At 44.1% G+C, this 23,257-nt stretch overlaps 1 protein-coding gene across 5 annotated transcripts in view; it reads right to left on the reverse strand.

Moving 5' to 3' along the window:
* sez6a (seizure related 6 homolog a) overlaps positions 1 to 23,257 on the reverse strand; it is a 126,352-nt gene that overhangs the window by 59,335 nt on the left and 43,760 nt on the right. For all 5 annotated transcript variants that reach the window (XR_007192905.1, XM_048237536.1, XM_048237535.1 and 2 more), the window contains exons 2-3: positions 7,313 to 8,083; positions 4,889 to 5,022 (exon numbers count right to left, since the gene is read on the reverse strand). Coding sequence is in view for 4 of the 5 variants with exons in the window: in XM_048237536.1 (XP_048093493.1) it covers positions 4,889 to 5,022; positions 7,313 to 8,083 (905 nt within the window). In the remaining variant the exon portion in view is untranslated. The remainder of the gene's footprint in view (positions 1 to 4,888; positions 5,023 to 7,312; positions 8,084 to 23,257) is intronic.

The raw sequence follows: 23,257 nt of genomic DNA on the forward strand, positions 1-23,257 counted from the left end.
CAAACCCATAATAAGGGAGAACCAGAGTAAAAAGATCTGTCATGTGACAAACCCATAATAAGGGAGAACCAGAGTAAAAAGATCTGTCATGTGACAAACCCATAACAAGGGAGAAACCAGAGTAAAAAGATCTCCGTCATGTAACAAACCCATAACAAGGGAGAACCAGAGTAAAAAGATCTCCGTCATGTAACAAACCCATAACAAGGGAGAACCAGAGTAAAAAGATCTTTGTGATGTGACGAACCCATAACGAGGGAGAATAAGGGTAAAGTGATCTCTGTGACTAACCCATAACGAGGCAGAATAAGGGTAAAGTGATCTCTGTGACTAACCCATAACGAGGCAGAATAAGGGTAAAGTGATCTCTGTGACTAACCCATAACGAGGGAGAATAAGGGTAAAGTAATCTCTAACCCATAACGAGGCCTCTCTTGCCCGCTCTCCTGCCTTTTGCCCATTGACAGTCTACAGTGCTGACCGCTGGCCTAGCTGCATGCAGAGATAATGAGGTGCTTACAGGCACTGTGTGTGTGTGTGTGTGTGTGTGTGTGTGTGTGTGTGTGTGTGTGTGTGTGTGTGTGTGTGTGTCTGTGTCTTTGTGTGTGTCTCTGTGTGTGTGTGTGTAGTATATGTGTGTGTCTCTGTGTGTGAGTGTGTAGTATATGTGTGTGTAGTATGTGTGTGTGTGTGTGGTATGTGTGTGTGTGTGTGTGTTTCTGTGTGTGTGTGTGTGTGTGTGTGTGTGTGTGTGTGTGTGTGTGTGTGTGACTGTGTGTGTGAATGTGTGTAGCATGTGTGTGTGTAGTGTGTGTGTGTGTGTGTGTGTGTGTGTGTGTGTGTGTGTGTGTGTGTGTGTGTGTGTGTGTGTGTAGCATGTGTGTGTGTGTGTGTAATAAGTGTGTGTGTGTGTATGTGTTTCTGTGTGTGTGACTGTGTGTGTGGGCCAGCAAACCGTCCCCTGAGGGCGGCAGAGAGAGGCTGAGAGAGCCACGCTTCCCCGCTCCCTGAGCCTCTACTCCAATTAGAGCTAAACAGGAGCCTTCTGTCTGCTCTCTACGCCGAGAGAGAGGGAGAGAGAGAGATAGAGAGAGAGAGAGGGAGATATAGAGAAAGAGCGGGAGAGAGGAAGAGAGAAAGGAATGGACAGACAGAGAGATAGAGGGAGAGAAAGAGATAGAGAATGGGAGAGAGAACCATACATCCACATTTCCACACATCACTCTGCAGAGAGCCATCTCTCTTTTACTTTCTCTTTCTCTCTCCCTCTCTCTCTCTCTCTTACTCTCTCTCTCTCTAGATCCTAGTGCATCACAGCAGATGCCAATCATCAGGAAGTACATTCCTCCAGAACCATTTTAGCACCTGTGACATCACAGACAGGCCAGCGTAGGATTGTTACCGAACGTTCTGTTGGCCAAAATCAAAACACTGGTGAACGTTCTCAAGACTACCAGATGCGAGCCTCTTCTGGGTTGCCAGATGTAATGAAGACTTAGCTAACGTTAGTTGACCTGCAGCTGCTTTAACGTTTCTCCAACCATGACCCAGCTACACATTACGGAAACAGTGAAAACAAAAAATACCTCTCTAACCAACGTAACATATTTAGCTGAAGTTAGCGATGCAGATGAAGTTTAGCATAGGCTACCTGTTGTGGAGAAATATAGCCAGCTCTGCGTCAGACTTCGTTTGACGAAGACGTCACCATCTCAGGAAGCTCCTTCGATGTCCACTTAATTTGTTTCTTGTTTTAATTTTGGAAATTTGCCTGCCTCTTGTAGGCGTTCATGACTACAACTGACAGCTGTTGACAGTTGGCCTTTGCTAATTTGGCAACCCAAATAGGAGGACGCGCTAGACCATTATTAATACGCTATTCTAGAATTAATCGTTCAAAACATAAACGAAAATTCCAAGAGATTCCGCCCCGTAACTGATTTATTTTCATGGGTTTTACGGGGTTTCACGGGTTAGAGTAATGTTGTCAAATAAGCCATTACTTCAATTCATCGTGTTTCCTCACTCTCTGACAACATATGGTGATCATTTTTGGAATGGTTACAGTTTATTTTCCATTATTTCCTACATACTGGACCTTTAAGCATCAGTCATACAGATCCCTCAGATATATTATTCTACAGCCATCCTTCCAATACTCCCTCCATCCATCCATCCATCCAACCAACCAACAGCGCTCTGCAGCCATTCATATTCTCTCTCTCCCTCTCTCTGTCTCTCCTCTCTCTCTTTCTCTCTATCTCTCTCTCTCCCTCTCTCTCTGTCTCTCCTCTCTTACTCTCTCATTCTCTCTCTCTCTCTCTCTCTCTCTCTCTCTCTCTCCGGCTGTCTCTGTCTCTCTCTCTGGACATTGGACAGTGGATCCATGGAATATGGACAGCGGAGCTGAAAACACAAAACCAATAGATTGGACAGGGATGCCCCCTGGAAACATATGTTGGTAGCTTGAGGCACTCCATGGCTAGTGCACTCTAACTAAGGGAAAAGAAAGAGAGAGAGTGAATGGAGGAACATAAACTCGCCAGTATAATCCCGGTAAAGGTCTCTGCTGTATAAACTAATGCTCTGGCCTGCTTCTAATGGCTTTCTCACTAACAAAATCCTTTTTTTACAGCTTTTTCAAACAGTGCCATCATTGCCTTTCACAAATTGAATAATGTGATTGTGATGTTCAGCCTCTCCTGTGTGCACCTGAGATGTTGCATTCTGGGAGCGTCAGACCAGCCCTCTCGTTCCTTTTCAGTCAGACTCAGCACTGTGTTTAAAAAACGGGAGAATACTGAGGTCAATGGAACGATTTTTGTATTCCCACTGTTATGCTTAAGCATTGGTGATACTTTTGTGTGTGTGTGTGAGAGTGTGTGTGAGAGTGTGTGTGTGTGTGTGTGTGTGTGTGTGTGTGTGTGTGTGTGTGTGTGTGTGTGTGTGCGTGTGTGTGTGTGTGTGTGTTTGTGTGTCTCTGGCTGTCTGTTTTGTCTGTCTTGTCTGTCTGTCTGTCTCTGTGTGTGTGTGTGTGTGTGTGTGTGTGTGTGTGTGTTATTTTGAACTTCTCACTCTATTGATTTGAACAGTGAGGAGGAGAATAATTACTCCCTGTCTCCCTATAAATCCATACAGCCCTCAGTCCACCTCTCTTCTCAGAGCACCAGCCAGTCCAACAAGTCTCAGACCGAGAGAGAGAGAGAGAGAGAGAGAGAGAGAGAAATGGAGACAGAGAGATGGAGAGGGAGAGAGGCGCAGTCTCAGAGTGGACAACACAATCATGACTAATTAATTAAGGTGTGTGTGCTCCTTTCGTGAGACAGAAAGAAAAGCTGAATAGGCTATCCCTCCTGCGTGCGGGCTTTAGCGGGCGGGAGCGGGACATCATGTCACAGATGCGGGCGGGAGCGGGACTACAAATGACACATTATTGCGGGAGCGGGACAGAATGGAGCGGGACAGAATATTGCGGGAGCGTGCGGGAGCGGGACAGAATATTGCGGGAGCGGGACAGAATATTGCGGGAGCGGGACAGAATGGAGCGGGAGCGGGCCCGCGCAGACCTCTAATTTATGGTAACTCTCCTTTTGGAAAGCACCTTGTATTGCTATGGCGCACGAAAGCTTGATTAACTGACTGATTGATCGATTACTGACAGCTTTGGAGAGGCTATAAACAGTGGCCATGAATAAGTCTTACCCACACACACGCACACACACACACACACACACTGGTAATATACTGGTATAATGGTTTTCTATTACAAAGCTGCAGGTCTAGAGAATGTGACTGTACACTACTTCATGCCATTCTTTCTCTTTCGACTTTGTGCGCACCGTGCACACACATCAGTCTGCTCTGGTGGATGTCAACATATGTAAAAACATGAACTATAAACAATCCCGCCTCACAGGACTGCATGTAAACACATCGTAAACAATCCTCTATCTCCCCGCAGTAAAGCTCTCATGTGTCATATATTATTTACGGATATGTCAACAGGGGGTCTGTATTGAATCAGCCTTTTCACACCAGACACCTGTGAAGTAAAGGGGTTTCTGTACTCTCTTCTGTGTGTGTGTGTGTGTGTGTGTGTGTGTGTGTGTGTGTGTGTGTCGTGAGCGTCCACCTTTATGCTCTGTATTACTCTGTATTACTCTCCACTATCCTCTAGCACCAGGCCGGCTCTCTCTTGTAATACTCTGTTGTACACTTCGTGGCCACGTGTGGTGCTATATGAACTTCAATGCAAGTCGATGCAAGAACGCTGTCGCAAAAGTCATGGTGCATTCAAAACTCAAAATCCTACACAGCCGCCTGACAAAAAAGGTGTTGATAACTTGACCACCATATCAATGACATTGTTCCAAGTGGTCCAGTGGAGGTCAACTATTTTTTACATTTATTCATTTCAATGTAAATCAGGCTTCTAGGCCAAGAATACTTGCGTATACAAGGAACTTGGTCTCTGCATTTATCCCATCCGTGAATTAGTGAACACATAGAGCACACAGTGAACACGCACTAACCTGGAGCAGTAAGCTGCCTTGCTAAAGCGGCGTTCAGGGAGCAGTGAGGGGTTATGTGCCTTGCTCAAGGGCATTTCAGCCATTCCCACTGGTCGGGGATCGAACCGGCAACCCTTCGGTTCCAAACCTGAAGCCCTAAACAGTAGGCCACGACGCTTGTATCTTACTTACATATGTCAATTATATTACAAGGGTCATTCTCCCCAGAGCAACTCAGGGTTAAGTGCCTTGCTCAAGGGTAGAATGGCTGAAGCCGGGAATTGAACCAACAAGTTGTCAGACTACTGCTTGCTAGCCCAGCTCCTTAGCCACTACGCTACCACCATTACACATGTGCATGAATCGCTCAGTCGTACCTGTATTTCGATGCCGTGGCCGAGATACACAGTGATGAGGTACGTGCAGTCGTTGGTGGAGTCAAAGCCGGCTGAGTCCTGTGGCGGCATCTCAATGTAACCTTCAGGATCGGTGAAGTTCATAGTACATGGGGCTGGAGGAGAAAGAGAGACACAGAAAGAGAGAGAGAGAGGGAGAGAGAAAGAAAGGATGAAGGAGAGAGAAAGAGAACAAGAGGAAGAGAGAAAGAGAAAGGATGGGAGGGAGGGAGAGAGAGAGATGATTTGTTGTGCGAATAAAGCATATTTGAATTGAATTGAACTGAATTGAGAGGAAGAGAGAGAAAGGGTGAGAGTGGGAGTAAAGGGTTGACATAACAAAAACAAGAAGTGTGTCCCGTCTCTGTGTGTGTGTGTGTGTGTGTGTGTGAGTGTGTGTGTGTGTGTGTGAGAGAGAGAGAGAGTGTGTGTGTGTGTGTGTGTGTGTGTGTGTGTGTGTGTGTGTGTGTGTGTGTATGTGTGTGAGAGAGAGAGAGAGTGTGGGGGAGACTTCAAACACAGTAAACTACTACCAGAGGTGCGTCTAACATCATAGTGCCACCTCTGACCTCACACTCCTGTCCCTGCTGATCCTCCAGCCCCATAATTAACTCTGAACACTTCCCCAGTCCACAAGCACATCACCAGGGAGGAGTGGGAGTGTGAAGAACCAATCTCAAACACAAGAGCCTTCACTGTCCTCTCCTTTAACTTCAATTCAATTCAATTCAAAAAACTTTATTTATCCCCGAGGGGCAATTTTCTCTATGCAGTGACATATAAGACATAACACAACATATAAGACAAAACACAACATATAAGACATAACACAACATACTGTATAAGACAGGACAGACAAAGAAATAATAGGACAGACAGGAGTGTAAGGGGGGGGGGGGGGTGGTTAGTCCCAGGAGATGGAGGAGGAGGGGGCTTGGAGGGGGCTTGGATTCAAGTTCAAAAGGCGAATAGCCTCAAAAGTAAAGGTGGTCTTCCTCCTGTTAGTCCTAGCCAGAGGACAGCGCAGACGGCTGCCAGAGGGCAGCCATTCAAAAACCCTGTGTAGGACATGGGTAGAGTCTTCTAGGATGCAGTTGGCTTTCCTTAATGTTGCCTGGTCGTGCAGTGATGTCAGAGACGGAAGAGGGTGGCCAATGATTTTAGAACATGTGTTCACAAAGCTCTGGAGGTGTTTCTTATTTTTGACTGAGAGGGAGTGAAACCAGCACATGGATGAAAAGGTCAGTATACTTTCAATAAAGGAGCTGTAAAAAAATGCTAAGAATCTTCCTGTTCACTCCAAAAGAATTAAAGCTTCCTCAAGAAATACTGCCTCTATTGACATTTTTTCATAATCACCTCTGTATTAAAGTCAAAACGCAGTTTGTCATCAATGATAATGCCCAGGTATTTATATTCATGTACAACTTCCACTGGTTCCCCATGGATTGTAGTTGCAGTCCTGCTTCCTCCATGCTTAGTGAAGTCAATGAACATCTCCTTGGTCTTTGTAACATTTAGCTCCAAAAATGAGCTATCACACCATTCCACAAACTCACTGAGGACAGGCCCGTGATCTTGGACAGAACCATGTAGCAGGGAAAGGAGAACAGTATCGTCAGCAAACTTCACTAGGTGACGATCAGCATTCTACTTCTACAGTCATCTGTATCCAAGATGAAAAGTAGTGGTGAGAGGACACAATCTTGGGGTGAGCCAGTGGACGTGTATCTGATGTCAGAGAACCTCTTGTTGACCAGCACTGTCTGTGTTCTTTGGGTCAGAAAGTCTGTAATCCACAGAATTATCTGATGATCCAGGTTGAAATAGTCAATAAGTTTTTTAGCCAGCATGTGAGGTTGAATGGTGTCAAAGGCAGATGAGAAATCTGCAAATAGGAGCCGGGCAAAAGAATTTGGTGTTTCTACATGTTCATGGATGGCATTCAATATGTAGATTTTGGCATCATCCACCCCTCTTTTGGCACGATATGCAAACTGAAGAGGATCCATCTTTACAGCATTACAGCATTATGTATCTCTCTCTCTCTCTCTTTTTTTTTCTCTCTCCCTCTTCTCTCTCTCTCTCTGCTTTATGTCTGAGGACTGAGGAAGGCCATGCAGGTCAAGGGGTGGCTCAGTGCTCCTGAGAGTACCGGTCATAAAACTTTGACCCCCTAGCCCATTTTAGGTTTTTATTTGGACACAAGAAAATCCAATAAAAAGCTCCACAAGCAGACAATCAGTTTAGCCATTTTATGTTGGACAGCAAAATCGGCACCACTTTTGATGAGAATGTTGGAAAATGTCCTTATAGAACCTTATATTGCTGCAGAACAGATTTTTTTTGTTAAAACGTTCAAAACTCCCTGGCTGAAGCTGTAATAGGTGTCAGGGGCTTTCTTACCTGATGACTGTATGGTGGTGATGACAGTTGTAGTGATGGTGCTGGTGGTTGTCTTCTCATCTGCGTTGGCTGATGGCTGAGATTTCACTGTTGTGACAGCACTCGAGCTGCCTGTAGCGTTTGCTGTCTCCGACTCATTATCCCGGAACTTGTCCCGTGTGATCAAGGTTGTCAGGGCTGGAGGCGCCAGCGTGCTCTCTGTGCTGATTGGTTTAGGACCAGAGAGTCCTGCCCCCACTGAAGGCGAATGAGTGTGTCCCTGGACACTGATTGGCGAGGAGGTGGTTTGAATGACAGGTGTTGTCAAGGCCTGAGTCGTTGGCGGCGGTGACTTTTCAGCCGTCCTGTCCACACCTTTGGTGGTCCCCTTCCGCGCCACGGACACCAGGCTCCCTGAGATGCTTGCTGCCGTGGTGACCGTCGTCATAGGCGTCGTGGCGGCTACGGTGACGGTGGTGGCGATGTCGGAAAAGGCGGGCGCATCCTCGTGGGGCACGTGGTGAGACGAGGAGGGGTCACCGCTGTTGGACCGAGGGGCCAAGGAGGAGGGTGGGGTGGCCGGCGGCTGCTCAAAGAAGTGCTGGTCTCCGCTGAAGTCTTTGGTGAGCAGCGACTCATGGAACAGTAGGTCCTTCAGGCGCGGCTGCCGCGCAGGGTCGCTCAGCGGAGACTGCGTCGTGACGATCGGCCCACCGCCGCCGCCCGTGTCCAGGCTGAGCTCTCTTTCGCCCTCGGAGTCCCCTCCTCTGTGGCTGACGTGTGTGCTCAACTCTGGAGAGACACAGAGAGAAGAGAGCAAACACATTATATTCTGGAATGTTTGGAATGTTTTTTCTCTTCAGCATTCTAAACTGTTCAATTTAAATGGTAAGTCCACAGTCCTGTGTTCATACAGATCTCCTTAGGCCGTTCGCATGTGTTTGCCAGTGAAAGCAAACAAAAACTATTACAAAAAAAACAAGAATTACAACATTTACATTCATCAGGATCAATCACATTTTATAAACCATTCAGTTAGGCAAGGATAACTGTAATGCCTCGGTACTGAATAGTGAGCTAAAGTCAATACACACGTAAACCTAGTCATTTAAAGTATTATCATTAGTCAAACAACCTGGCCACCACCCAGTTTACTGCCTTCTTCACCCTCAAACCCATTCCCACACCCACCAAAAACAATTGACCTTTCACAAGGTCAAGGTCAACCTGTCAAGGTCAATTGTAATTAAACTGTCCAAAACGCGCAGGATATAGTCTATAGTATATGGCTTTAGCACCAGAGTCCAATTTCCAGCTTTCATATTCCTTGGCTGTGTGTCTACCGTTTATTCACAGACCTCTCTCACTGAGATGTTTTCAATACAGCCCCATAAACCATAATGTTATTTAAAAATGCTGCCTTCGCTATGTAATGTGATTAGATACGATTTGAAAGGAGGGTTAAGAGCCTTAGCTAATGAGCGTTTAAAAATGTAGATGAGGTTTCCAAGAGGCCTTTTTTAAAAAAATAAATAAAAGGGTGTCAAGTAGAACAGATAACCTTTGGCTATAATAGTTCATTTAAATGCCTTTTCACTCCGCCCCTCTCCAATTCATATTAGTGAAAGATTTGCCTCCTTTTATGACTAACAATTATCAAACAGAATGAGAGGGAGGTGTAGAGTCATTACTCCGACCTGCACTGTGTGTGAGGAAGGCGATAAAAATCAGCAGACCCTTAGGGAAAGGAGAGGGTGCTTCACTCAGCTGAGAGAAAGAGAGAGAGAGAGAGGGAGGGAGAGAGAGAGAGATAGGCTTCTTCTTCCTCTCAAGATCCAGCAGCTGCTGCCTCCTCAGCTCATAGCAGAGGTCTGATACCATCTCATCTTCACAACGTTTCAATGGAAAAATCATTCAAAGCAGAGAGGTCTCTTACTGTATATTAGAGGAGAAATTGCCCATCATAATAAGTGTTCCTTTTGCTGCTTTCACCTAACCATTTATCCCACAGGGATTGGCTGAAGCCAAATGGAGTCAAGCCGCAGCTGCTGCATTCATACATTATTCGGGCTCCGACCAAAAGAAGCGGAACTTCCCCTTCTTGAAAGAGTTTTAAAAAGGTTCTTTATTTAAAAAAAATCCACACTTGGATTGATGTGCCAATCTTTAGCTAGCTTGCAAATGCAGCCCGACAGCTCGAGACAGGCGCACATGAAGCATTTTGCTCCAAAGTAATTATTTGAAGTTTGACAAGCGACGGCACCGTGGCTCAGTGAATGTAATTACGGTCTCAGTGTCAGCTGGCGAACCTGCGGACGCCTTTCATATCAGGGCCAGGAGAGAGCGGAGACGGTAAGAGTGTGGGACACTATTACACACACGGGCAGCCTTTCGTCTTCCCCACATTAAACTCCACTCTGTCGCGCGCGGTGCAAATGCCTTTTTAAGAAGCTGAGAGACACACGAATAATGACAATCTTGGCTTTGAGTCAGAACAGAGGTTCTGTACAATTGTTCATTACCAGAAACAAGCTCGGCAATCAGTGGCGAGTTGTAGAGGGAGGGGGGGGGACTGTGTGTAGCCTGCGCCATCAGATGGAAAGCACTTTCAGATAGCAGATTAAAGCTTTGAGAGAAGGAGATTGAGATAAATGGCAGTCTTCACTCAGATGTCCCCTCTGCACAAAACCAGTGACATCCATCCCCTGCTCTTTATAGTGAGAAGAGTGGTTTCAAACATGACTGATGTCAAAAAGATAAATTAGACCATTTTGATGTTGTTATACATATTCAGGCTCTCTTCCCTTTGCAGTCCTCACTCACAATTACCAACTCGGAACATAATATGGCATCCTTGGGGAAAGAAAGGAAGAATTGCCATTGTTCAATAAACCTTACAATAAACCTGAGTAATCTTAGCTTCATAGTGTATTGCAAGTGTGTTTATGATAATGACGTGTCACAATATGTCGCATACACTTAAATATATACTGTGCCTGACAGGTTAAAAATCTAAGCTTCAAGAGGGACTGTATTCAACAGCTTAGTTTACAGTAACACCATTACATTCTAATACATTGTTAGACTACACAAAAACATTGCAATTATATAATAATAGTACAGAGCAATACCACTATTATCATTGTGTAACAAGCAAATTGATGTGTAGACTACTTCCATATGTGCCCTCATTATAAAGCTAATATTTATTACAGTAATCCCACTGTTACCACATAGCCCTTATGAAAAGTATAGCATTTTGGAACAAATTGTTATAGTAATTTTGGAATAGGAAAACTATAGATTAATATAGATTATATCTTATCTTATCTAAGTATTTTGGGACATACCATAGAAGAACTATAGGAATGTTATAGGAACACTGTTCAACACCAACATGCGACTGTCTGTTGTTCAATGGCAAGAGTCAGCATTGCCCATGGACTTATAGGCTACTGATTGTTGTTGTTGTTGTCTTTGTCTACGTCCTTGTGTAGAGTGTGTGTATGGCCTGTTGTGTTAGAAATGTTTACTTTATTCTTTTTTTTGTTTGTTGTTTGTTATTTGTTGATTTATGTCTTAAGCCTACTGTGTGTTGAGCTATAGCCCGTCATGTGTGTTTTATGTACGATGGCTGCCTAGTAACGGGTATGCTGGCGTCTTTTGCCTCTCCATCTGGCATGCTGTTTTTTGTGTGAAGCGCTTTGGGTTGCACTCTGTGCATATAATGCGCTATATAAATAAATGTGACTTGACTTGACTTGACTATAGAGGGTAAGGGTATAGAAGTATTATACACTACCATAGAACTACTATAGAAATCTTTATTATATTATTATTATTATTATAAATATTACTGTGGTCACACAACATGAGGGGCAAAATGTGCTCCATAATCCTCTGAAGGGCAACTCCTCCTCTGAAAACAAAATGTTTTTCTCTGGTCTATTTATCTGCCGCCAGCATGTCTAAATCTCCAGTGTGGTTCTATTACACACTGAACACTTGAAGCAGCCACTTTCTGAACTGGTTAGCTTGGGCTAATTAGTGCATTCTCACTTGCGTTGTCTACACTACAGCACAGTGGGTCTCTGGCTTGTGGGTTGGAATATGGCTTCATTTCTTTAGCAGATAATCATCAGTGGAGAGCTGAGCATAAAAAAGAAGAAGAAAGGGATTTATCTTCTGCCCCAGGGCTGGCTGATGTGGACATTATAAAAATAAGATGTAAGTAGATTTTGATGTGAGTGATGGCACTGTGGTAGAGACGGCTCTGTTCTTGTCAAATTGTGACAGCGTGACCAATGCCGTCTCTAAATCATCTCCTGAGTGGGCGTTGAATTATTGAGTGTCTGGGAGAGAGAGTGCCAGACAAAAGGACAGAAAGATAAAAAGGATAGAGGAAAGAGAAAGAAAGACAGAAAGAAAGAAGGAAAAGAAAGAAAGACAGAGAGAACATATTCTGATTCTGTTTTCTTCTATCTGTTGATGATGTGTGTTCGATATATATTCAGATTTTTTGTACTATATGTAATTACTACTACTTATGCAATACAAGTGCCTACTTGACAATACATATTTTGAATTTGAAAGAGAGAGAGAGAGAAAGAGAGGAGAGAGAGAGAGGAGGATGAAGAGTGGTAGTGGTACTTTGACAGTGGGAATAATTAGATTGGACCAGGACCCTGGACACAAGAAAGATCCACTGAATCACCAGCCAGGCCTGGGTCCTTACCAATACACACACATACACACACACACACACACACACACACACACACACACACACACACACACACACACACACACACACACACACACACAAACAAACAGAAACTCTTGTAAACAAACAGACACTCATACACAGAGACACACACACACACACACACACACACACACACAAATACACACAGAAGCACTTATGTTCAGACACACACTCATACACACTGTTCCTGAAACTACATTCTTTGGTCCATGCTCTGTTATCGCATAGTTTCATCTTTTTGTTTTCCCCGTTGGTGGCTGCGTTCTCATCCCCATCCTTTTAATTAACTTCTCTGAGTCTGTCGCATCCTACAGAGAGGAAACCATGAAGGCTGATACATGGGAGCTTACTGGAGCTTGCTGTCAGGAGACAAAGAGCCCTTTACACAACAGCACCGTCTCAAAGAAAAGAGCTCAAAAGCATCAGAACCAGCAAGGCAAGATGTCTCCCCTAAAGATAAGTGCAGAATTAGTCAGACAAATAGGAAGCAGAGTTTCTCTACTAACAGGTGATAAGTTATCCAAATTGCTGTCTCCTCTCCTCCCCAATCTGTTCATACCTGTTAAATACCGGTACTAAATTATTACTGTAAGCAAGCACAATGCACTTTTCACAGGTGGTGGTCAGGTGGTTAGGTTTAGGGACAATAACATTCAGTATAGTAAGTATAGTATAAGTATACATACTCTTTTGATCCCGTGAGGGGAAATTTGGTCTCTGCATTTATCCCAATCCGTGAATTAGTGAAACACACTCAGCACACAGCGAACACACAGTGAGGTGAAGCACACACTAATCCCGGCGCAGTGAGCTGCCTGCAACAATAGCGGCTCTCGGGGAGCAGTGAGGGGTTAGGTGCCTTGCTCAAGGGCACTTCAGCCGTGCCTGCTGGTCGGGGTTCGAACCGGCAACCCTCCGGTTACAAGTCCGAAACGCTAACCAGCAGGCCACGACTGCCCCAATAACATACTTATTAAACAGTATGTATACGTTTTCATTATTGTTTACCTCTCAACTAGAGAAAGACAACAATTCCAATGCTTTTTTTTCTCTACCCTAGCTCTGTGATGATGTTGGTGTTCTTTTTCCAGATCCAAAACAGCCCTAAAGCACCTGAGTGTGTGTAATGGGTGGCATGGGTGACAACACAGTGGTGAGTGCTGGTGGGATGTGTGGGTGTGTGTGTGTGTGTGTGTGTCTGTCTGTCTGTGTATGGCGTACTGTATGTGTCACTTTAGTGTCAGATGTTGACCTTTGACCCAGAGAAAGCAAATGAAGAGTGCAGATGCAAAAGCCTCTAAACGCCACCTCCACCAAAAATGTGATAACGATGGTGAGTGAATGCTCTCCACACATAGTATTATGTTAATCAAATAATTTCGTTATATACCATTCTCTTCTTGGTCTGACATAACGATTTGTAGGCAAAAACCTATAGCAGCCTGAGAAAAAAATGCTAAGGTAAGCGATGTTGGGTAACGTCACTTCTGCTGACGTTCAAACAAAACAGAGAGCTAGCTCGCCCCTCCCTCCCGTGCAACTGAAAATCTTCAAATGCACAAAAACGATAAATATACAAGAAAAATGCAATAATGACATTCTTACTGCTGTCAGATTATTGTTGCCGATTTGATGCTGAATACAGAAATAGAATATGTAGCACTGTGGGATCTCTGTTTTTAGAGGCTGAAAAGCCATGTGCCAGCGCTCGGACTCCAGAGAGCTCCACGTGCATGCTGTTCGCTGGTATGGCTGTCATTTCTGATGGACTGTTTTAGTAATGGTGCTGCTGGTGCTGCTCATGAGTCAGCAAACAGAGGCAATAAAAGCAAAGTGCAAACGCCTCGCTCTTTGATGTTGATAAATGGCAGCCCATTTTTTTAAATCTGATAAATTCATACACTTTCAAAACTGGGGGTTGGCAGCTGGCACTGCTGTATCCCACTGTGTTTGGTTCGTAAATAATGTTTTCAAATCTTGGAATCAAAGAGGTTTACTACTGGGACACTAGGTCACACTAGAACTATGGTACTGCAGCGTTTGGTGTTCAGGGGTGCTAGAAGTGGTATTACGGGCTCATAAAACAGGCTCATACACACAGAAATCACACTGTGGAGGAATGGGTAGTGTTATCTCTTATAACCATGTGTGAGGGCCAGTGTTTACAATTGTCCAGGGGTACTACAAGCGGCGCTGCAGGGTCCCATGGTGTCCAGTGCAAACACGTACAGTAATTTCCCGTGTAGCCGCATTGTGCATAAGCTGCAGGACAGTGTTTTATGCCAGTTAAAAGAAACAAACCCATATTAATACCATATTAACTGCCCCCATGTATTAACCCTTATAGCTGAAGAAATTTTGCAAAATCAATGTATAAGCCGCGGCTAATAGTTGGGAAATTATGGTACAGAGTGTACTTATGAGAGATCACTCTGCAGAGGAATGGGCTGTGGTCATATCTTATGCCATGTTTTGGTGTGCAGGCCAGCAGCACTCCAACTGTGTTTCCGATTTGTTTTCGGTGGACAGCACTACACCTCCAAGAGGCATTGTGTGCTTCGATCACTCAAACCACATGCTACTGCACAGGTGGTCTGGGAAGCATTTCACCACAAAGGCTCAGAACATATTGTGTTCTGACGTGTCTCTGTCCTTTCACCCCTTCTGTAGCACAGACACCCAATGCAACCCAACGCAGACTCAAGTGGTCAGCTGGACACATTGTAGACACGATAGACGTAAACGACAACGTGTTTCGCCTGTCCACATGTGATCCAATCATTACATTACATTTAGCAGACACTTCTTGACCAAAGTGACTTATATATGTCAGCTATATTACAAGGGATCACATTGTCCCTGGAGCAACTTGGGGTTAAGTGCCTTGCTCAACGGCACAACGGTGGAAGCCGGTAATTGAACCGACAACTTTCAGGCTACTGCACGCTAGCCCAGCTCCTTAACCACTACACTACCACCGACCAATCACGACAAGGCATTTTAAAACTAAAAAATGGGGCCTCTGTTGTAAGATCGGTGCATCCCTGTTCTCCTTGGAACTGGCCTTAATGACTAGCAGCAAAAACTACCATCTTTGCTACATAAACTAAAGACTCCAGATGTGAAACAAGGTAGCCCTGCATGAAGAAAGCTTCTCAAACAGTGGCTGAATCTCTGCTATGTTCTGTGTTCTGTGGAAAAGCACATATACTTTTTTCAGTTTATGTTCAAATCTCTGTGCATGAAAACAGTTTCTCTCTCCCAGCAGATGCTGCTAGCAAAACCCTCAATTAAAATGTTCTGCTTGAGCCCCAGTGAAAAAATCAAATCACAGGGCTATTTTGTGAATATCGATCGGATCGGGAGGGGGCGGTTCTGCGGGTCACTGCTGGAGAAACTCCAGACCTGTAATTGTGTTTTCCTGTAGGCCATATGCTAGTCCTGGAGACCGCCGCATGTCTCTATCGATTCTGGAACACCTCCCTTGTGATGTAAATCAAATTTCCATGGCAAAGAATAAGAGCCTGCCCTGCCATCACAGCTTCGACAGCAGATGCCCAGCCTGCTCACTACCAGCTAGCCACAGCATTCACTCTCACTTCCCAACCAAGCTCTGGTTCTGTCTCTGCTTCCCCACAGGAAACATGCTCTGGTGTCTTCAATCTCAATTAGTCTGTTGTAGAATTGCTGTGTAGAAGTAATAAGATGCTCGTACCCCTGGAGTTGGTAACATACGTCCCCACGACTGTGATTACCTGAAGCAATCTGCCTCTGACTGAGGGCCGGAGGCTGAATAACAGCCATGGGTATATCCTTTACCGGCCTCATAAACAGGAGTGTCGTATGGCTTAAGTAGCCAGATCAGACATAGATTGGGCCAAGACAGACATGTGTTGGATCCGCCACATTGGATCTGGGGCTTTATTCTGATGCAACGTCCTCCGCGACATGATGTCACACGCTGACATGCAACTTTGATTGCGAGCCTCAAAAAGCGAAAAAGTAAACTATTTCTTTTCCAAGTCTCTCTTCGTGTGACAGCTGACAGACTGAGTTACGTTTAACAGACAGCCCAAACAGCAATCGTTAATCTTGTGCAGTGACAGAAGCAATTCTGGAGCTCTTTTGATGTACTGGCTGGGGAGAAACATTCCCTGGCAGCCCTATTCTGTCAGCGCCACTGCAGACCAAACACCAAAACACGGCTGACATTTCTCTCTAAACTGACTGAACTGAGGAGATGCTATAACATGTAACTGTGGTGGAGGCTAAGGGAAAGCAAGCACACAGAAAGATTAAATAAGTTCAGAAAGTTATATTTCTCTTTATTCTAGGCACTGGCGGTATACTGTCTGTATTTAAACTGCATTATGTGTGGTAAATGGTTACCTTAAAGCACAAATGAAAAGCATAGTGAACCTATCTAAAGCCATTTGACACTTCTGCCCAGGAGAGGGAGGACACACTCACACACACACACACACACACACACACACACACACACACACACACACACACACACACATTTAATACTTCTGGCCATGAGCGAGAGAAGAGGAGAAAAGCTACGCTGACCGCTGACATTTCATTACAGCATCATAGTAGGACAATGCACTTCATCATATATGTAGAGTAGACACACACACACACACACACACAAAACACACAAAACACACAAACACACACACACACACACACACACACAAAACACACACACACACACACACACACACACACTCACACACACACACACACACACACACACACACGCACACACACACACCTCCTGCACTAAAATGTATTTCCTGTCACTTTACAAGCATTAAATCTCCTAAATGCTTTGCTGAACAGCAATCCCCTAATGAATTGGAGCACGGCTCTGAACTGCAATATCCACAAACCCACAAACCCTTCTGCTCTCAAGGAAGAACCAAACTATTTTATCTCTCTGTTCTACCCAGCAGGAGTGTATTGACTTCAGATAGGGAGAGAGAGATGAGTCTCTACGTGGGTTCGACAGAGATGAAAGCTTGTGACTCAAGCGTGGTTGGACATGCTGAGATAGAGAGAAAGAAAACATGATGACAAGATGGAGTGATGAGGATTGAGAAAGAAAACAAGGGAAGTTATATCTGTCAACATGACCAGCAAGCCTCAGATTTGTGGGAGTGACGACGACTCAGTATGACACAATCAGTGCATAGACAGACAGCCACACACACACAGAGAGAGAGAGAGAGAGAAACAGACACATCTGGATACATCTGAGACTTATGAGTGTGAAACAACCCCTGGAGAAAAGGGGCCTTCATCTCTTTTTAACAACACAAACAACTGGATGTGCATTTGTGTGATGTTTATTTATTTGTTTACTTTTAAGGGAATGGACGTACATTTTTTCAAACGTTTGTGGATACTCTTCTGGCATGAGGGATACAAAAAAACTTTTAACTGAAACTTTTAGGTAGGTAATATTCAAAACATATTTCTCAAATAACTTGTTTCTATCGTGGCTAATACCACCAGCTAACCCTGGGATCAGCCCTGGTCTTGGCTGGGCCTTTATGGACCCTGGCCAGAGTTAGCTTTTCACACACACACACACACACACACACACACACACACACACACACACAGACACACACACACACACACACACACACACACTAGCGCATTCAACTCTGCACTCCAGCGGAATATCAATGCCCTCCCATCAATGGGCCCTTTCACATGAAGAGATGGCTGGTCAGTTGTGCCCCTCCCCTCCCTCTTATAGGCTCTATGGAGGAACTGAGAGGAACTACTTGTTGAGATTAAACAACATGTCTGACACAGTTCTAAAACCTCTCACTATTGTTGACACGGGTCAGGGATCTCCTCCACTATGATGTCTTGAAAAGAAATTAGCCTAAATGCCTATCAACAGCTTGTGCTGGCTTTCAGATAAAAAAAACAAAAAAACATTGCAGCAGAGAGGTCCCAAAGTTGCATAAATTCATATTATTACAGTAGGTCCCTATATGACTTAGAAACATAGATTCTGTTGTGAATGCCCTTCAGCAGATACCATCACACCCATAGATATACTGTATACGATCACACCGGTGTGATGAGAATGTTGGAAAACGTTCTAAAGACTATCTACGTTCATGGAATTCAACAAGGAATATTGTTGCGATACGGAATCTTTTGTTAGTGTTCAAAACTCTGCTGCTCTTAAGATACATGAAAGCAGAGTGACTCAGTGGAACAATTCTACTGCATGACTTTGCTCTCAATGCAATAAAGTATCTATCTATCTATCTATCTATCTATCTATCTACAGTATCTAAGACAGCTTCCTGATACTCGTTGGGCATTGGGTAATACAAATTGGCTAAAATGTAGAATGAAGATGTTCATGTAACATCACATCAAGGCACAAGTTGGTTAGTTGACAGGTGTGTGTAGTTGACAGGTGTGTGAGACATCGATATTTTCGATTCAACAGGTTTTTCATAAAAACAGTGAACAAAATTAAAGACGTTAATGTGGCCGTGTCAAGGACAGGCACGTCATCTCTGCAGCCATCTTATTAAAGTGTTCTGAGTCCATGTCATCGCTCTGTTGATGAGGCGAAGGACTGGACACACCCTCTGCGTCCCCTCCTCTGATCAGCCCATCGCCAGTCTGGCCCAGAGTTTCTTTAAGTAGGGCCATAACTTCCCTCCTAGCCATTACGGCCACTCTCGCCGTTCCAATTCAGCGGTTGCCTAGCGATCAAACATTCTCGCTCTGAGTCATAATGGGGCCTATGAGCTCATAAACTGTGACCTCGTGTCGGAATGGAACCGGAATGGCAAAAAGACACTTTTAGAACAACAGACGGAAACACTCTGTACAGACAGAAAGAGTGTGTGTGAGAGAGAGTTCTGGCATTAGGTGGCTGGAAAGCATTTACGTATCTGGCAAAATTTAAATGTTTTTTTTTAATTATTTATTTAAGGAGTAGGCACTTCCTTAATCTCATTTCCTTTTTAATCATTTAGTTTCCTTCTAATAAGAGCTAATTGATGGAGGGGAGTAATCTCGAATCTTTGAAGTATCTCGTTCTGCTCTCTTCAGACACCCAGTGTGGTCAACAGTGCAAAAAGCTCTTAGCACCATACCAAATGAATGTGCTGCTTTTTACGGATAAGGTTGCATGCCTTTACAATGTGAATGTTACAAACACTGCTTTCAGTGAATGCTGTCCCTGTTTTCAGTTTCATTTCCATAAACGCATATACTGCAGTGCTATTACTAAGATAGTGTAGATGTTCTCTCCAATGTTTCTGGATACAATAATGTTTATGTTTATGTTAACGGTATTTAGCAGATGTGTTTGTCCAAAGTGACTTACAATAAACATTAATATTACAATAACAGTTTTCTAGTAAAATCAAATAACCTAAAAAAATACCAATATTATTATTAGACTAAATGGAATAACAACAATAATCATAAACATACAGTATACAAACCACGACTGCAAGGAAAAAACTAATTTGTTGAAAAAAAGGAAATAATCAATAAAGTTGTGTTCGTTTACCTAAAATAATAATCCAGCCACAGGGGGAGCTAACATTTGTTCATCAGGCATATGTGGCATTTGTTCATCAGGTGAACTGCATGGAGTGTCATAAAGTAATATCAGTATTGATTTGATTTTGGCTGAACGATCCTCCAAAGTTTGGCCACAGGGAGACAGGCACATTTATGGCTCAAAGTGGGCCAAAATAGGCTATACACTCCCCCGACCCGTACACACTCCATGGCTTAATTATTACCGTACCGTAAACATGGCTTAATTATTACCGCTGACCATAGTTCACTGATGCTGACTGAACATCTTATATAGCAGCTACTCTATGTTCAGAATCATCTGCTATATATAGTATTAAATAGATAGTAAGTAAGCAAGAGGATTTTATTCATTCTATTAATCATTTATATTTCTTTATTTTAGGCAATATGAATTCGCTATAAACTGTTAATTGTAATGTTAATGTAATGTTTATTGTTGTCATTGTAAGTTGCTTTAGACAAAAGCATCTGCTAAGAACCACAAACATAAACATACAGTAAACATGCACTATATGATGGTACTACATAAGGGTCCGGTATATAGAACATAGCATAATCTTTCATACACAGACAGTGGTAGCAAGAGACTCGCACAGTCAGTGGCAGCCACAGCAACAGCAGCAGCAGCAGCACCTGTGATGAGGTGTATGTCTGTCAATCCCCCCCCACACACTGTGCCTGTCTGCAGCAGGATCCCCGTGACTAATAGCCAATAAGGCGCTATCATTAGCCCGAGTCAAGCTGCTTCCTGGCAAATTGAAATGTGAGCGATCGGCCCCGCTTCATGGCTTCTTAACCAGCAAAGTGGGGGTGATATTATCTATAAACGGATGATGCTGCTACCTCTACCTCTGCTCACAAGTCTTAAAGAGAATGTGCTGGAAGGAAGCAAGAAAATCACACACACAAAAACACACACACACACACACACACACACTCATATGAGTGCACACACACACACACACACACACACACACACACACACACACACACATATGAGCACACACACACACAGTTATAAACAGTCGCCAGTTATAAACATTTAGTCATGCTTGATATTACTATGGTCTTCTTGTTACATTGTAATTCCACAGATATTGGCTGTGTAACTTAAGCCATGACAACACTTTGAAGCATCACTAGTATAGACCAGGGTTAGGTTTCATTCAGGGGACAGGATTGAGGTTTAGGAAAACATAACTTCCTAAGGCTTGTGCTGTTACATAGCCTGGGAATACCCATATGACCTTTTGGCAAATTTGGGATTTGCTTTGCAGGTCAGTCTGGTCAAGAGGCCATTAACTCCCATTTCCAATGTCCCTAAAACACGGGCACGCAAATACAATCACTAATCTGGCACATAATCTGGTGTATTTCTTTGGAATTGAGGGACACTTGAGGCTTCACTTTTGAAATGATTTGGTAAGAGCTTAATGTACCAATATAAGTTTAATTTCACTGCTAGTTGCGCCCCTGCTGGAGGTCGTAAGTTAATGAACCTTTTCCAGACCCACTCCCAATTGTACAATTGTGAAGGTCTGGGTGTTCCCAGGCTAGCTGTTACACTCACTGATAATTTGTGTTACACTCTAGTTGATGGCATATTTGCAATGCAACAAGTCAACACAGGATAATATTGTTGTTACCAACAATTGTTATGCCATCCTTTATTTCTACATTATTGGTGAGGCTAAAGTCTCCGGATGAAATTACGGTGCCCGGTGTGTGTGTGTGTGTGTGTGTGTGTGTGTGTGTGTGTGTGTGTATGTGCGTGTGTGTGTATTTGTGTTGCTTCTGAGATCGGTAATACTGCTCGACATGTCTGGCTCTGCCACAGGGCCTCCTGGCCCTGGATGTAACAGATTTAACACAAAGGCCAAATGCTCCCTTACCCTCACAGATGGCATTTCGGAGGGCATCAGAGATTTGGCACTGGCACCTCTCTCTCCTCATGCTGATCAGCATGCTGACATATGAAGCTCTCTCTCTATCTATCTATCTATCTATCTATCTATCTATCTATCTATCTATCTATTTATCACCATCTCTCTATCTATCTATTTATCTCTATCTCTATCTATCTATCTATCTATTTCTCCCTATCTCTTTCTATCTCTATCTCTCTGTATCTCTCTATCTCTGACTATAAAGAATATAAAGAACATAATGGTAGGAGCAATAGCATTACTATTTTAGTGATGAGCCAGAACTGTGAAATAAATTAGAGCACTAGATTAAATACATCATCTCTCTCTCTCTCTCTTTCTTATACACACTCTCCCTCTCTTTCTTACACACACTCACCTTCTCCCCTCTTTCTCCCTCATCCTCTCTTTCTTTCTAATCCTCTTTCTTTCTCACCCCCCTCTCTCCCTCATCCTCTCTTTCTGCTTCATCCCCTGTTCCTCTGAGGGAACATCTCTCATTGTCACCTGTTTACATGCACCCGGGGCATTTGGACCCACATATGGTACGGGCGATGTAGCCAGATGCGCTACAGTATATTAATATTAATGTGTCATCGAGGCATCCATATTTCCTGTTCTTTGACATTTGACACAACAACTTGCTTTTGGGAATCCGGCGTTATTACCCTACTGCCTATATGCTACCTTAGGACACTACAATAGCCCCTTGTGTAGTCAGTCAAGCAAATATTCCTCTCTGTTTCTTTCCCAAAGCCCTGCTACTTATCAGCCCAGCTCTCCACAACTGCAATAGTCTGGGTGCATGTTCTGCTGAAATTGCCTTTATGCTTGTTGACAGGGGGATGTCAGCGTGCCAGGTCTGCTGGAAGCCCTGTGAGTACACAAGTCTGGGAGCACAAGCAGAGTAAACAATGAAGCAAAGCGCTGTGTCTATCGGGCGCCCAGGAGAACCCTATATCAGAGCAGACACTGATGGATGAAGCTCTGCACCTCTCCCCTCATCTCTTCTTTCCTCTCCTCTCCTCCCCTCTCCTCTCCTCTCCTCCCATCTCCTCCACTCTTCGCTCCTCCCCTCTCCTCTCCTCCCATCTCCTCCACTCCCCTCACCCCTCTCCTCTCCTCTCCTCCCATCTCCTCCACTCTTCTCCCCTCACCCCTCTCCTCTCCTCCCATCTCCTCCACTCTTCTCCCCTCTCCTCCACCTCCATTCTCCTCCCCTCCCCTCCTCAGGCCTGTTAGACAGCAGTAGCGCTGCAAGCCCTGGCAGGACCATTTTCACAGATAAAAGGTGGGCACCTGGAGGAATTATCTCTGGTCAGAGGAGCCGCAGGGGCCGGACAGGTGGGTAAATATTTTGAGTCTGTCAAACACCCGGCCTGCTCGAGGAGGCAGGGAGGGGGCCGGGGGAGGGAGCCCTGCACAGAATGTAAATGATGGTGGAACAGATGAGTTTGTGTTCATCAGATGAGCAGGAGCGTGAATTCAGAAGCAAAACTGGCACAGAAGAAAGACAGAGTATTCCCCTTTAGTCTTTACTGAGTGTTCCTGGAGATGCCTGCCTCTGAAATACATCAAAGAGTCTGGGAAATATTTTTCAATTTCATTAAAAAAATATGAAAAATAACCACAGTGTCTAAACAGTGTACAGAATGTAATTGCTGAAAATAA

The sequence above is a fragment of the Alosa alosa genome, chromosome 2 (assembly GCF_017589495.1).
Source record: "Alosa alosa isolate M-15738 ecotype Scorff River chromosome 2, AALO_Geno_1.1, whole genome shotgun sequence".
NCBI classification, from domain to species: Eukaryota; Metazoa; Chordata; class Actinopteri; order Clupeiformes; family Clupeidae; genus Alosa; species Alosa alosa.